The 16,817-nt window shown below is 46.5% G+C and overlaps 1 protein-coding gene across 1 annotated transcript in view; it reads right to left on the bottom strand.

Annotated features, from left to right (window-relative positions):
• The window catches only part of LOC307061531 (uncharacterized protein), a gene marked incomplete at both ends in the record, with an annotated part of 168,366 nt that overhangs the window by 23,006 nt on the left and 128,543 nt on the right, over positions 1 to 16,817 (bottom strand). Inside the window, 9 exon segments of the mRNA XM_079716717.1 lie at positions 3,575 to 3,695; positions 5,722 to 5,919; positions 7,122 to 7,274; positions 7,840 to 7,971; positions 8,218 to 8,280; positions 8,282 to 8,374; positions 10,484 to 10,651; positions 12,375 to 12,452; positions 12,456 to 12,524. Of these exon segments, the coding sequence (XP_079572843.1) occupies positions 3,575 to 3,695; positions 5,722 to 5,919; positions 7,122 to 7,274; positions 7,840 to 7,971; positions 8,218 to 8,280; positions 8,282 to 8,374; positions 10,484 to 10,651; positions 12,375 to 12,452; positions 12,456 to 12,524 (1,075 nt within the window).

The following is a 16,817-nucleotide window of genomic DNA, read 5'->3' as shown; positions in this document are numbered from 1 at the left end:
GAAAAGGGAGCCCACCTACACTGTTGGTGGGAATGTAAATTGGTACAGCCAGTATGGAAAACAGTATGGAAAATCCTTAAAAAGCTAAAAAATAGTTGCCATATGATCCAGCAATCCCACTCCTGGGCATATATCCAGAGAAAACTGTAATTTGAAAAGACACATGCACCCCAACGTTCATAGCAGCACTATTTACAATAGAGAAGACGTGGAAGCAACCTAAATGTCCATCAACAGATGAATGGATAAAGAAGATGTGAGATCTACACACACACACACACACACACACACACACACACACAATGAAATACTAAGCTATTAAAAAAGGATGAAATATAGCCATTTGCAGCAACGTGGATGGACCTAGAGATTATCATACTAAGTGAAGTAAGTCAGACAGAGAAAGACAAATATGATATCACTTATATATGGAATCTAAAATATGATACAAATGAACTTCTTTACAAACCAGAAATAGACCCACAGATGTAGAAAACAAATTTCTGGTTGCCAAAGGGGAAAGGTGGGGGGGAGGGGTAAATTAGGAGTTTGAGATTAGTAGATACTAACTACTGTATATAAAATAGATAAACAACGAAGTCCTACTGTATAGCACAGGGAACTATATTCAATATCCTGTAACAAACTAAGGCAAAAGAATATGAAAAAGAATATATATATATACATATGTATATATATATATATCTCTGAATCAATTTGCTGTACACCAGAAACTAACACAACATTGTATATCAATACAAATTCAAAAAATAAAAACAAACCTTAATCAAGCCAGCTTAAGCCAATCCATCTCTGAACATTTCAGTTTTGTGAGCCAATTGATTTCATTTTTTTCCTTAAGCATTTTGAGAGTAACTGAACTAGAACAAATTGTAATTTCTCAGGAGTTACAAGATCCTAAGGGGATCCATGTTAATGCTAAGTAAAGAGAACTTGCCCCTTAATTCTGCTTCTGCTGGGAAGCAGGGAGGCTGCTGTGATCACCTCTACAGAAAGGAGAGAGACCTGGGTCACCTCACGCTTCTGGCTAGACATCTGAGGAAGGAGTGGTAATGGCTGACTTTTACATTTTAGCACCAATATTATAGGTAATATCTGGCTGTCCTCTTGCAGTGCTTGGTACTAAATTTAGACAGGTATGACCTCTGATGAATCTACACTCTGGAAAGGGAATGTTGCCTGCCATTCCAGTAAATGAAGAATGTTGCCTGCCATCAAGCCATCAGCTACTGCAGTTCTGCTCCCCTCAGTGTGCCCTGAGGGGAATTTAGGATGGAGAAAAACAGGAAACATTCTGTGCTCTGGAAGCTGGCCCTAGATGGCTAGGATGCATATCTAGGGAATAATTTCAATGAGCCCAGACTCTTGCATCTTCCCATACATAGAAAAGCACTAAAATCATTAACTTGTTATTTTTGTGATTAGCAGTAATCTTATGCTGTTCAACCACATGGTTTGTTTTTCAGCAAAACTCCTCTATATCCTTCTCTACCTCTTCAGAGCAGTTCCTCAAAGCTATCTGAGAGGCTGTCTCCTGGGCTACAGTCCTTAGTAAGCTCCCCAAATAAAACTTAATTTGCAGCTTTTAGGTTGTGCATTTTTCTTCAGTAGACAACATGTAGAAAGTCCTAAGCAAACCCCCTCCCGTCGCTGCAGAAGGGGACAGATGGGGGCTGAGACTTGGCAGTAACTTCTACCTCTGCTTCCTGAAAGACAGGCTTCTCTTTTACTCCTGCCGTGTCCCCAATCCTGGGAATTAGGGTTCTCCCCACCTGCCTCCTGCCCCACTCTGGTCCTTCTTCGTAAATGTGCAGGTCTTAGAGGACACAGATGGCAGTTTGAGAGGACGTGTTAACTCGGAAAGGAATTTAAAAGATGCTTGGCTGGGCTGGAGGCAGAGGGGAAAGGGAGAAACAGAAAACCCCAGCGAGGGTGGAGAGGAGAGTGCAAGGACAGAGCCACTCAGGGTGGGTGGTCAAAATAGGGCCCTTGGGCGCTCTTGATATGCTTCCTCTCTGGACCTGGGCTGGGGTGGGGGACGCCAGCCCCACAGTCAGGGCCCAGGCAGCAGGCACTGGCAGGCAGGAGCACCCTGGGGCTTTACCAACAAGCCCAGCCTTGTTCTTAGAAAACCCAAACTATCTTGACCTTTGAAAATAATCTTTCTGCCTCTGACAGACTATGTTTTCTCACATCATTCACACTATAAGTAGCCAAAAGGAAACACATAAAGGAGGACACACATATATGAAAGTGTAATAACCAACATTTGCACAATGACCTAGTGCTACTACACTCTGTGGCAGACACACATTGTTTCACTGAGTCCTCAGAATACACCTTTGAGGTGGGTATTTTTCAGAGAGGTGAATAAACCTCTCCAAGGTCACACAGCTAGCAGTGACAGAGGAAGGATTTGAACTTTGGCTGTCTTACCCCGAAGTCCATACCCTCACCCACCAGCTATGCTACGGAACAGAAAGGAGGAGCTTGGCTGACCTTAACAATAGGCTGATTGTGGCTACTGATTGGGTAATATTTTTGATAGCTCTAGAAGAGAACTTGGAATTTATTTAGTCCTCATCTTACAGGGGAAGAAGTTAGTTTAGAGACATCCTGGGGTCTGGCCTCTGTTCCATTGCTATTTGCTGGCTGCATTGTCCAGAGTGCTGTTTTGATTGCCATTTCCATAATACTCCTCAAGCCCCTAGGACCCAAGAATCATGATGTACTTTATGAATAACATCTGAGAAATGTGGTTATTAATATCCTATCGGGGAGGAAGAAATTTTCCTCTACTCTTCTAGGTTCTTCTGGCTGGTCTAAGAATTGAATTGACATGAGATTGATTAACACGAGAACATCAGACAAAAGTTTAATAACATGTATACATGGGAGAGACTGAGGAAAACTGAGTTACTTGCCAACATTACCGAAGCTCTCAACTTAAATACCATCCTCAGCTAAAGACAGAAGAGGATGATGAGGATGGAGGAAAGTCAGCTATGGGAGGTTACCAAGAAAAGCACAATAAACAAGGGTAAGACTTACACAGATTTGTCTTTTCCACAGATAAATTTCTAAAGATTCGGTCATCCTCCTCTTCCTCGTACTGAAGAGGGAGATACCCTTACAACTGTAAACATTTTTTACAAAAGGACAACTTCTTTCCAATGTCTGCTTTTTCTCAGAAACAACCAGCTTAAAACAATATGCCAAAGAGACATATTAGGGTGGCAAATTCTACTCCTCTATAGGACCAAGGTGTTAAGATGCTTCAAAATCTAGTGAACTACACAATGTTCTTTAGTTGACATATTTCAACTGGAACCAGTTTTTGTGATTGAAACTTTTTAGTATAGCCTATCCGTACTCCAAGGTGAACTGAAGTAGAAAGTTCTGACTGCAATTGAGGATGAAGGTTTATTCATTCATTCAACAAACATGGAGCACCCACTCAATAACCACTGGTTTGTTATCGTTAGTCCCTGGGGCCCTCCTTCAATCCTGACCCTGGATCCTGAGAACTTAGAGAGAGAAAGGGTATCCTTACCGCCTGGTGAGCTCCTCTGGGCAGAGGATCTCTCAGTGTCATTAAGCTGACTTTGTAGCTCTTCCACCCACTGGAAAGCGTCCAGCTCCACGCTACGCTCGTGGGCAAGCCAGATTCTCATCTGAAGGGAAAAGTGCTTGGGAAGCAGAGATGATTCTTGGTGCACACTTTCGTCAGTTCACTGTGAGGGGTGGGTTAGGGGGGATTCCTAGGGAGAGTGTGGGTCCCAGGCTACCCCAGGAATACAAGTCTTCATGAAATCCTGGTCAGGCTGAACTCAGCCTTCTGAAAATCAGGAGCTCCAGGAAGGCCAAGAACTTAATCAGAGAGGGACAGAGGCAGCCCTTGGAACCCTTTATTACCTTATAATAGCCAGAAGTTTACTCACAAAAGTCATATTTTTTATGTTTATTTTATTAGAGGGGAAGTGGGGAGGGGGGAGGAACCAGTTCACCTTGTAGGCCAAGCCATGCATCTACCCCAAGAACCTGTGGGAGCCCCTGGATGGCTTCAAGCAAAGACGTGATCTCTCTCCCAGATCTCTATGCTGAGTTCAACTCATCATGTGCAGGGAATGCTCTGAGCACTGTCTCCAGGCCTGACACAGGGCCCACAACCGGAGGCTAACTTTGTGTTTGCTCTCCCCTTGCAACCCTTACCCAGAGTCCCCTAGCCAGAGAGTCGCTAGGTCCAAAGCATGCCTCATCTGCATAGATCACAGGCATTTTTTCTTTTTAAATTTATTTTTATCATCTCCTAATTGTTTTTAATTATTAAAAAAAAGTAATAGTGTAATGGGTTGAATAGTGTCCCCCACAAAGTGTCCACCTGGAACCTCAAAATGTGACTTTATTTGGAAAATAGTCTTTGTAGATGTGATTAAGTTAAGATGAAGTCATACTGGATTAAAGGGTGGGCCCTAAATCCAATGTTGATGACCTTACAAAAAGTGAAGCAAGTATAAACACAGGGAGGGAGGGAGAGAGAGAGAGAGAGAGAGAGACAGGGAAGGCGGCCAGGACTGAAGAGCTGTAGCTGCATGCGGAGGGATGCGGGGGATGGCAGGCAGCCCCCAGCAGCTAGGAGAGCCATGGAACGGGTCCTGCCAGAGCCTGCTGTAGGGACCCACATCTTGATTTCAGACTCTGGCCTCCTGAACTGTGAGAGGATACATTTTTTATCCTTTTTTTTGTCATTTATTTTTGTAAAATTCTCCTTACTGACCTCCTTGAGCACTTGAAACACTTGGCCAATCATTTAATTTAAACTTCTGATTTCTGTTTCCTAATATCTCTGGTGAATTAACTGACTTATTCATTCAATGAATATGTGTGAAGCACCTACCCCAGAAGGTGCTCAGTTTTTTTTGTTTTTTCCCTCTGTGTTGAATTTAATTCTATGGTCTCCTTTGTTGGGACTTGCATTAGTCCGCACGTACACTATATTATTTCCTCCCTTTTTTTTTTTTTGCTGTGGGGTATTTTTTTTTTTTTTTTTTTTGCGGTACGCGGGCCTCTCACTGTTGTGGCCTCTCCCGTTGCAGAGCGCAGGTTCCGGACGCGCAGGCTCAGCGGCCATGGCTCACGGGCCCAGCCGCTCCGTGGCATGTGGGATCTTCCTGGACCGGGGCACGAACCCGTGTCCCCTGCATCGGCAGACGGACTCCCAACCACTGCGCCACCAGGGAAGCCCCGACTGTGGGGTATATTTAAGAAGAACATATTGGGTCTGGAAACCATTTTGCCTTTCCTTTTTTATTTCTGCAGTTCCAGAAACACCATGAATAAAATTCCCTTATAATAGCTTCCATAATACTTGCTGCTTTTCCAGATTACTCGTCGGGATTTTCCAAAAGATCCCTCCTGGTTCAAAGATTAGAGCCAGGTAGAAATATGTTTTTCAAGTGGCTTACAAAGATGCCAAGATTCTGGGCCTCGTGGCAGTCAAGCCATCATCTTTTGTCACAAGCAGCCGGAACAATCACCCAGGTATAGATATTTCCATTTCCCTGCTGTTCCTGGGAGTGACAAAGGTGAGGAACACCAATGTGGAGGCATGAGAGGCATGGAAAAGACGGGAAGAATCAAACAGCTGTGGCTGGTACACCCTGATTTACTACCTCTCACTGGAGTTACCTATCGGAGTTCTCTCTGAATTTTCTTCTGCTGGAGCTGGCCCAGTTTAGAAGCCCTCTTGGCCTCTTCAGTAAGGAGCTGCAGGTGCTGTTCTTTTTGCTCCACATCCTCCAAAAGCTTCTCCATGCTAGAGGTTTTCATTAAATCCAGCTGCTGCCGGTGGAGAGCTTCCTGGGTCACTCTGTGTTCTAATTCTTTCAGCAATTGCGCCTATGGCAGGAAAAGGCCAAAGGAAACAAGAAAGGCACAGAGTCTTTCTTCTCAGCAGAGGGCAGGGGATGAGAGGTTGGCCAACACAAATGTCCCCTCCATTAGTGCCCAGGGGCAGAACTGTGTGAGGTATTCCTGGGCTCAGGGCACCACAGCCCAGCTGCTCTATCCTGTCCTGTGCCAGCCAGTAGCAAGACCAAATAGTCATATCTACCACAAACTACATTTGCCCTGTCACTCCGCCTTTATCGCGCAATAGCAACGGAAGGGCTGAACCTGGAGAGACAGGGTGATGCAATACATACAGTGAGTGGGGAAGGGAGGTGCTAATCCTGTCTCTGTTTCGACTTCCAAAATAGCCCTGAGGAAGCCAGGTTCCAGATGGTTGGAAAAGGAAAAGAGTAGTAATAATTGGTTCTGTTCTGAAATTTTTCTAATCAACAGTCACTAGAAGGTCGATCCTTAATTATAATATTAATAATGATGATTAATATTTGTAGGGTGACTTTATATAATTATACATCATAACTCACTGGCACACAATAATGGAAGAATTAGGGTCCAAAAGGAACAAATTATATTTTACGTTTTAAAATATGCCCAGCTTTCCCAGGCTGTTATTTGAACTCAGCTGTTCTCTCTCTAAACCTAGGGTCTCTGTTTCATTCATGTTCAGAGGGTTGGCACAGTTATTAAGAGCTTAGACTTAAAAAGCCTTTATTTTGGTGCCAGTCCCTATAGAGCAGCAGTAACTTCTGAAATTAAGACTTAGTTTGGGTCATCAGGAAAGGAACCAAGACTCTCTGCTTGGGGCATAACGCTGATGGCTGGGCCACACTCATGGAAAACATGCTTGGAGCGTGAAAGGAATGTATTAGAGGCAGAGACCCAGACCCCAAGATGCCCTCTGGGTAAAAAAGATCCTCAGAGAAACACACAGAACAATCTTAGTTATGAGCTATATTTCACCATCTTAGCCAAATATGAACAAGAACAAAAGCCTTTTGGCCACTGCCCCTGTTTTCTGGGCTGGAAAGAAGGCAGAAGGGAAGCCAGGGTCCGGGCCATCTCTCACCAGTAGTGCCGTCTGCTTGGCTTCACACTGTGTTCCTCTGGTGACTGCTACAGGCAACTCAGTGCCACGTCTGGTGGCCAGAGCGTGTTCAAAGAGAGGGAGGAAGAGGGGTTCTGAGCTCAGACACCTGGCTCTCCTGCTGCTTGCATAGCCTCACGTTGTCTGCCTGAGCCCTGGCCAGGGCCTGCCTTAGAGCCAATAGCTGTTGACAAAATAAAAGCACTTCTTGTTCTGCCATTAGTTTGATGTTCAAACACTCTTTTTTACTTTGCATAGCTTCCTGTGAACATCCCAAACACAGTAAGGTGGAATATGTTTCCTTTCTGTATTTTAAGCTTCCCAAGCAGTCTCTAAACCACTTCATCATCCATCGTTCTTTAAAATTTCTGGTAGAACACAGCTCCTGCTGGCCACTGCTTCCTTGATTTCAGTTAAGAACAGTGTGACAGATCAGAGTAAATAAAGACTTTCAGAAACAGTAAGTAAAAGTTTCCAAACCACTATTGATATGTGCTCTGGTTTCAATTTTCCTTAAAGCAGATTTTCCACTTATTGTTACTTCATTTTCCGCAGATCATCATGCTTGAAACTCAAGGATTTGCAGTGTTTTGACAAAGCTTGCCCGCTCCATCTTTTCCCTTCCCTTGTGCTAAACTCTCTGATCTGTTCTCTCATTTGCTTCTTTGCCATTTGCTTCTGGCTCTTTCCTATTTCTCCCCAGGCTCTGCTATTGCCCGTTCCCAGGAAAACTTGCTACCTGACACCAGCACAGCAGCTGCAGCCAAGGAGGCCAGTGCCACCCCCTCCCCCTGCTGGGCCGGGCCTCCCTCCCTCAGCTCTCTCACCTTCTCAGCCCTGCTCAGCTGGCCCCGGAAGTGCTCCTGCTGCACCGCCAGCCTCCAGTGGCCCAGGCTCCTCATTTTGCACACCAGGGCGACCAGGCTGCAGTTGTCCTGCTCCAAGGCCAGCAGCTGCTTCTGCTTAGAAGGCTCACTTTCAGAAAAGGCTGCCCCCAGCACTTTTCTCAGGAAGGACATGAATCCTGACATCAGAAACATGCCTTCCAGAAGATGAGACAATTGTGCAGTGAGACCCAGTGCCCTTTTTAAATGCCTGACACAAGGATTTCTCAGGGAAACAGGACAGGAATGCAAACAGAGTGAGCAGCGGGGTCAGACGCTAGGATGAAATGCTGATACCCCACTCAAAATGAGATCACATACTATGGCTGGATTTTCTTTCATTTCTTTGTCAGGTCTGGCGGAGCCCCATTTCTTCTTTAGGCCTTTCTTTCGTATTGTCAGTCCCTTCTGTTCTTACTTCACCAATGAGCTCACACACTTTCTGGATCAAATTAAGCTGATTCTCATCCAGCTTCTCCTGCAAATTGCAGGCTCAAGTTCAGGAAGGTCAGCTGAGGAAGAGTCACTTTGCCCCCTAAAACCCAACTTTCAGAAATGATATCACATTAAAACAACATCCACCCAGACAATTACTCCATCGGGTATTGTCTGGAAGCCTCACTAGCGGCCCCTTTAGTGTTGTCTTCAACCCGCAGGGCTTCATCACCCTCACATCTCAGAGCCTGTGGGTGTCAGAGGCCAAGACAAGCTGAGCAGGTAGAAGAATGGGAGGTCACAGGCGGAAAACCAAACCGCCCCCCAGCCCTCCACCCACATACACAAAGGGTTACTTGGGAATTTGAACCTAGGGATTTTTGCTATCAGTTTGACCCAGCAGAACCTGACTAGGTAAGACATTGTCCATGAGCCACTAACAAGGAACTCCATTAAGAATAGATTAGGGCTTCCCTGGTGGCGCAGAGGTTGAGAGTCCGCCTGCCGATGCAGGGGACACGGGTTCGTGCCCCGGTCTGGGAGGATCCCACATGCCGCGGAGCAGCTGGGCCCGTGAGCCATGGCCGCTGAGCCTGCGCGTCCAGAGCCTGTGCTCCGCAACGGGAGAGGCCACAACAGTGAGAGGCCTGCATACCACAAAAAAAAAAAAAAAAAAAAAGAATAGATTAGAGGAAGGAATCAAGCTGGCCGCCTTCCTCTTTAGGCTCCAACAGAAATCTCATTGTGAAACAGCCCATTCTGAATGGCTATGGCTAACAGTTTATGGTGAAATATCTTGCTCATCGGTAAGTATAACTTGGAGACCTAGCATCTTTGGGTGAGGGGTGACTGTGGGATATCCTTTCACCTCTGAACCACTTCCCGAGAGAGGAAACAGGAGGTTAGTACCGGGGAGCCACAGCAGGAAACCTGGCTACTGGCCACACAGCAAAAGCTTCACCATCTTCTTGGGGCCCTGGGGTAAAACAGCGATTCCCTACCTTCAGGGGCTTGTGGAACTAACTGAGACTGAGAGAAGTGGAGAATTTCCTTTTTGTCTAGGAATCTGGCAGAAGCTAAAAAGAACCTAAGAAATTTTTCAACAATTTCACACCCGAAAGATGGCTTAGTAAATTCTATAATTCACTGTCTGCTCACCTCTCTCCTGCAGCACCAGGCCCAATGCATGTTGATTTGGATACCTTAATATTTGTAAGCATTTGTGTTTTGTGGACACTTCACAGTAAGGAGAAAGGTCCAATCCTCTCTGGAATAACCAGACCAAGCTAGAGCATCAGTGGAAACTCCTCTCAATGGACCAACTCCAGGGACCACCCTGGAATCCTCTGGGGGAAGGGAGTAAGGGAAGGACCCAAATGGGGCTGGCTCTGGGGAACATCTAATAGCAGAGAAGGGGGCAGGTTTGGGGGAAGCCATGGACTTGGGAGTGGTAGGTTTGTACTGAAATTCTCACTTGTAGGGCAGGGGGACCAGGCTCCACAATAGCCCATTTTAGGCATGGGTCTCCATCTTACAGCTGCTCAGACATCATAAGACAGTGACAGGCTTCCACAGTGCTGTGGGCACACGGGAACCCCCTCACTCCTCTTCTGGGTGGACCTTTACTGACAGGTCAGCAGCTCCCTGACACCAGATGTGAGAGAAAGGCTGGTGGGCATTTTGAAGGTTGTAAAATCTCTGAAAGCTGATTCAGATTCTGAATCTGCCCAGTGAGCTTCCAGGAGGCGGCTGTTGCTACCTACACTGGGGTTTGGCCTGGCCCAGGGCACTGTGCTCTCCTGTTTTGGATGGTCATTCAATAGACAAAACAGTGACATAAACTGTTGGGGTTTTGGAGAAGAAACTCCCCCTTCCCTCAACAGCAATCAGATGGCAACATGGCAGTAGAGCGAGGAAAACTGCAAATATCTAAGTTACTTAAAATTCAGTGTCTCTTTTGGGAAAATAATGACCACTCATTGCTGACTCACTCTCTGCAATGAAAGCCTGGAGCTGGAGAATTCTTGGGTCCAACAATCTCTTGTTGTCACAAAGCCCACTCTGTTATCGATCTCTCCGTACAGCTGCCGCGGGGGTCAGGTACACCCGGGTCCCCACAGGACTGCCCAGACATCTGACCCAGGTCACTTACTTTGATGTGCAAACATGTCACAAACAAAGCTTGAACTAATGCTTCATATTCTTCTTGGACTCCTTTTTGAATTTGCTTTTTGAGATCCAGAGTCTCCTCCTCCAAATCCGTGAGTCGAGTTCTCTGGTCAGTGACTTCCATGATCATATTGTGACTGAGCTCTGCAATCTAGTAGCAGAAATTTTTTTTAATGGAAAATAATTCAGGAATTCCAAATGGCCAATGCAAAAAGAGTCCTTTGTATCAATATATCAATGTTGAATTGGTATTCTACTTTGAACTTAATGAAGAAGGTGAATATCCTGTTGTGCAAATGTGGGCAGAAGAAGCTAAACTTGGCTTAAGGGTCCCAGAACAGTTCCAGACATATAAGTAGGTGCTTGATAAATGGTTGCTGAATGAATGAACCCAGAAGAGATGCTACTTAAGTACTTTGGAGAAAATACTTCAACTGTCTTGGCTTCCATTTCCAAACTGGCCTCCCCATGACACCTTAGCCTATATACCTCCTCCTCAGAAGGTACAATGGCCTCAAAAGAAAACACAGCCCCCCCAAAAAACAACAACAACAAAAAAAACAACAAAAGTCACCAAAAAACTAAGAAAAAAAAAAGCCCTCATTGCTTAAAAAGTACAGGCACACTCCTTGGATGTCTCTGCAGTGGACCAGTCATTGATGGGATTTCTATAGGAAGGGGCACAAGAAAATGACACCAGGATGTCCCATGTCTGACTACTGCTGAGATTGTGGATTTGAGAAATGGAGAACTTTTTTTTTTTTTTTTTTTTTGCGGTACGCAGGCCTCTCACTGTTGTGGCCTCTCCCGTTGTGGAGCACAGGCTCTGGACGCACAGGCTCAGCGGCCATGGCTCACGGGCCCAGCCGCTCCGCGGCATGTGGGATCTTCCCGGACTGGGGCACGAGCCCGTGTCCCCTGCATCGGCAGGTGGACTCTCAACCACTGCGCCACCAGGGAAGCCCAAATGGAGGACTTTTTTAGTAATAACTGACCTACCTGACCAGCCTTGTCTTCAGGTGGACTCTGACCTCTTCATATAATGTCTAATTCCTAAAGAGGAGAAAGCAGCGCACAGCCAAACTCAAACATTTATTCAGTGCACCACGCTCCAGACAGCTCTTATCTGTGTTATTCGTGCTTCTTTTTGAGATCCTTGGGCTCCACCTGGAGCTAGGACTGTGCTTGTTGCTCCACTGAACTTTAGGACGGGATCTCATTTTAAGGAAGTCTCCTCAGTGAGACCCATGATGTGCATTCTAAAGATAGAGTTTATTCAAGGATCCTAGCTTCTTTGCTGAACCAGGAATAGCACAAAGTCCCTTGTGCTTGCTGAGGGTGGGAAGATCAGCTACGGATCTTTCCCTGGGGGCCAGCTGCCTTACCTCTTATATTCCCCACTAGACCCCTCCAAAGCATACAACCCAGTGTTGCTGGGGCCATCACCTTCCCAGCTGAGAAGACCAGAGCCCAAGGAAATGAGCCAATGAGAAGAAAACCTTGGAGAGGACCATCTACCCTCAATTCTTGCATAAGAACACCTCCCTGGGCTTCCCTGGTGGTGCAGTGGTTGAGAGTCCGCCTGCCGATGCAGGGGATGCAGGTTCGTGCTCCGGTCCGGGAAGATCCCACATGCCGCGGAGCGGCTGGGCCCGTGAGCCATGGCCGCTGAGCCTGCGCGTCCGGAGCCTGTGCTCCGCAACGGGAGAGGCCACAACAGTGAGAGGCCCGCGTACCGCAAAAACAAACAAACAAACAAACAAAAGAACACCTCCCTGCACCAGACTGCACCGTGTTTTATTTCCTCTTTGGAGTGATTCCGGGGCCCCACTCCCCACACCTTCCCCAATGCACTTCTTGTCTGTCTGGGATACTTGCTCTTTCTGGCAGAGCTTCTGCCTAGCATGCTCCAATACATGCTCGTAACACATGGAGTAGCTCTCGAAGTTGCTTCATTCTCTGGCCATCACGTCACAACCCAGGGAAAGGAGGCAGGCCTCAAGGTGGTCTTTCCTGAAAGTGATCTGAAAAGGGGCATCACTCACAGCAGCTCCCCCAGGCAGCCCCACCACACCAGAGCTCAAGGCACATGTTACCTTGGCTCACAGACCCACTTCCATTTCTCCTCCATGGAAAAACATCAGCTCTATAGCCTTGCAAGTCTCTCTTTCAGGTCTGCTCTTAACATTTGCAGGGCCAGGGACAAGAGTACAAACGGAGGCCCACGTTCCACGTGTCTAAGTGTTCTAAATATTTAAAGGTTATAAATCAAACTATTAAAATGAAAATGTTTAATTCTCCTACTTTGAAAAACAGACCTTCAAAGGGACTCGGGAGGCCACGTTTGATTTTTATCATCCTTGGACTACTTTGAGTTCTATGCTGAGATATGGTCAGGGAGAGCTAGTCTCCAACCCATAGTTTACAGTTTGACCCCCTTCGCTTCCTCCCTTTGACCTCACATCACACGGGTGGGAGGGGGGCTTGCATGCATATAAGCAGACACCCCAGCTGTCCACACCCCTGCACAGCTGTCCTTGTCTACCCCACAGGCCAGGGTGTGCTCACGGGTGGTGAGGCCCATTCTCTCTCTGGGGAGGATGATCTAGGGAAGGGCCAGGAATTCCAGTGCCCAGGTATCCAGAGCATGGTCCAGAAGGAAGGCCAGGGATCAGAGTGGGCACGTCCCCTTGGCCGTGGGGATTTCCTGTGGGGAAGGGTGGGGCTGGAGCAGAGCCAGAGGGGCCTCTGAAGTGGGGCATCTGACAGGGGCACTTGCCTTGGTCAAGGGGCCACAGTTCTCACTCTCTAGGCAGTCCCATTCCCTCCCTTTCTCTAGGCAGCTGGGCACCCTTTTTGAAGAGGTGGTCTTTAAGGAACAGAGGAAAAGTCCAACTGTCCAAGGCAGGCTTAGGTTTAGACTCCAAGAGAAATGGGAGCCAATATGTGGAAGGTAGGGCAGATCTACCTGAATAGGACCTGCATGTCCATGGGAGTGCTTGTGTGTCTGTGTGTGTCTATATCAGCGAGTGTGTCTGTGTGCATTTGTGTGTGTGTGTGTCTATATTCATAAATGCATGTCTGTGTGTGTTTCTCTGTGTGTCTGTACCTCTCTGTGTATGCCTCTCTCTGTGAGTGTTTGTATAGGTCTCTATATGTCTGTATGTGTCCCTCAACGTGTATCAGTGAGTGTGTTTGTGTGTGTATCTGGCAGTCTTATGGGGCCCACTTCAAGATTCAGCCTGCTCACTTGATGAGCTTTATCTGTGACACTTCCAGGGTCTGGACGGCTCTAGGCTCACTGGAAGTTTGCTGCAGAAACTAGGTTCTCCTTCCAGCCTGGGGTGATTCCCCTCGCTCTGATTTGATTGTCCTGGTGCCACTGTCCTATCAGTGCAGCCTCTGTGCCACTGACCTCCAGAGAGGGCCCAGACACGCTTTGCCAGGTCAGGCAAACTAGCGGAGATGGCAAATACTGATAAAAACCCAGTACTGATGGAGTGAGAAAAGTGGCTTGCTCCCCACTGCTGACAGGAGGAGAAATCAGTGTAGTACTTTGGAGGGCAGACTAGCAGTGGCTATGAAAGGGTTTTAAAATATTCATGCTCTTTGATCCAGTAACTCCTCTTCCAGGAATTTATTTTTAGAGAATAATAAAGGTTATACACAAAAATATATGTTAACAGATGTTCTTTAGAGTAGCCCTTCCAATAGAAAAGAAAAATGGAAACAATCTAAGGTACTTAATAATGGAAAACAGGTTGAATCCATCTCATTCATCTATAGGATGAAACACTAAACAGCCACCAAAAATTGTGCTGTGGATGTATGTTTATTGACAAGGAAACATGTTTATAACATACATTCAAGTGAAAAAAGTACACTACAACAAAAAGGCATATAGAATAATCTTATTTTGTTAAAAAAAAGTGCATGAATTTTTTAAAGTTATAAATAAAATTTGGAAGGAAAGACACCAAAATAATAATAGTGGCTATCAATGAGGGTAAGATTATGAGTATATTTTCTAATACATCATATTTCTATTTTCTAATATAATCATAAAATGTATATATAATTAAAATAATTATATATAAAAATGTATGTCTAAATAAAATGTATATGCTAATTAAAAAGTAGTAAAGCTTTGGTAAAGGTTATCAACTATAGCAGTTTGGCAGGATGCACTCAAGACATGCATAATGGAAACAGCAGATGAAAACCTCTGCTCATGGGGGATTTTATGAACAGGAGCCAGGCAGTCAGGGGAGGCGCTCAGCCTCCCACCCTCACTCTCCAGGGCCTCCTCAAGGGGTTCCCTCAGAGGAGGTGGGTGAGGGCAATCCATCCTGGTCCTGGAAAGTGAGCAGTAGGACAGCCAGAGGCAGCTGCTGACACCATGGCAAAGGGCACCAAGATTCCATCCCCTGGACCTTGACTTCTTTATGGTGAAAAGACCAAGGCTACATGAATTAGTATTGACAAAGATAGCACTTCCCAGACTGAGTGTGTTGAAAGCCTGAAGGCTTGAGAAGTCATGAGACCACATTTGGGGCCATCAGGGTGTGGCCAGTGACCTCATCTAGGTGGGCCAGGCCCAGTGCTTGGAGTCAGCCACAGTGACTCACCCCTCTCTGTCCTGGACAGCAGTACCCAAACTTGAGCATGCCAACAAGGCCTCCACAGGGCAAACACTTCTCAAACTAATGTCTCCATAGCCACTGCAGATATAGGATCCCAAACAAACAGAAATGCAGACTTGAACCACCATGGCCCTCTGCCGTCCTCTCTTAGCCAGCATGCTATTTTAACCAGCCAAGGAGGAAGCCTTGGATGAGTCTGTGTTACACCAAAGAGGTGAGAATGGCCAGGACTCCCCTTGAGCATCTCCAGAGGCCAGAGAAATCATGTTGCTTCCTTCCCTCAGTGGCTCTGCTGAGGCCTCAGGAGACTGGGCTGAAAGATCAGCTCAAGGCGATGGCATATAGGGGGTGAGTGGGAAGGCAGGGAGAGGAGTAAGGGCCCTGCCAGAGCATCTGCAGTGGGCACATGGACCATGTCTGAGTGGAGCAGACAGGCAGCAATGACTGACAGGTGACAGAGAGGTGCAGGGAGACTCCCAGTTCCCAGCAGTCCCTCTCTCCAGATGAACTTTGCTTCTGCAGATGGTACTTGGCCTCCCAGAAGCAGCACTGGAGCCACCTGAGCAGCGTCTGTTGTGGGACTACAGCCTAAGTGCTTCTTTTGGCACAGTCCTATGAGCTCTCAGAGCAATTTGTTTCTCAAAAGCTGTTATACAACTCACCCTTGCCTTCCTAGGTCACTAAAAGTCAGCTCGATGTCAAAGTGCAGCACAAAGGGGCTTCATCTGCCAACTTCCCCTCCAAGGCAGGCCCCTGGGTTCCATAAGAACCAGAGTAACGACCGTTGGCCCAGTGCCCTCCAGTGGGTTGATTTCTTCACCAACACTTAAACCTGAATTGTACTGGGTGGCACCGGCTGGAAGAGCACAAGATTGCCCCATGGATTCTTCTGGAGATCCAGCCTGGAGAGAAGCAAGGTAGGTGCCAGGCCTTGTTATGGCAAAAGTCTGACCCTGCTGGGAGCAAACTGTGCTTCTGTGGTTTGCTTCCTCTTGGAGCCCCTCATAACAATCCATCTAACCTCAGGCACACACAAGGTGTTTTGATGATATTTCTAAAACCTACCTCTGCTGACAAAATGCTTCAGTGACTTCCCACTGACTCCGGGATGAAATCCAAACTCATACGGATTGCACACAAGGCCATTCAGGATCTGGCCCTGCCTACCTTTACAATGTCTTCCTCTGAACTCTGCTATAACTCCCTTCCTAGATTGCTGACTTCCCTCCCCAGCCCTTCTTCCTCTGGCCAACTCCGACTTGTGCTTTAAAACTTGGCCCAAACAATACCTCCTCCAGAAAGTCTTCCCTGACTACTTCCCACCCCTCCCTCTAGCTGGGTTGTGTTCACCCTTCTTGGAGATCACATAGCACCCCATTTGTGCCTCTATCAAAGTACTTAATGTGAAGAGCCTTTTCCGGACATTGCTGGTTCACCTAACTTTTTCCATAAGTTCTTTGAGGGCAGAAACTGTACCTTTTGCCTTTATATCTCTAATAAAGCACCTGAGAGAAAACAGGAGATCTATAAACCCTTGCTGAATGAGTGAATGACTCTTGGCATATAAATGGAAATGGTTCTGGAATCCACAAAATAGACTATTACAGTTCTGATTTGCAAAAAAGGTCAATCTCTAACTTCAGGCCAGTGTGTTTGGTACAAAATTTGGCCGAG

This window comes from Hyperoodon ampullatus (assembly GCF_949752795.1).
Source record: "Hyperoodon ampullatus genome assembly, chromosome: 12".
Taxonomy (NCBI): Eukaryota; Metazoa; Chordata; class Mammalia; order Artiodactyla; family Ziphiidae; genus Hyperoodon; species Hyperoodon ampullatus.
This window is presented reverse-complemented; position numbering and strand designations above follow the sequence as displayed.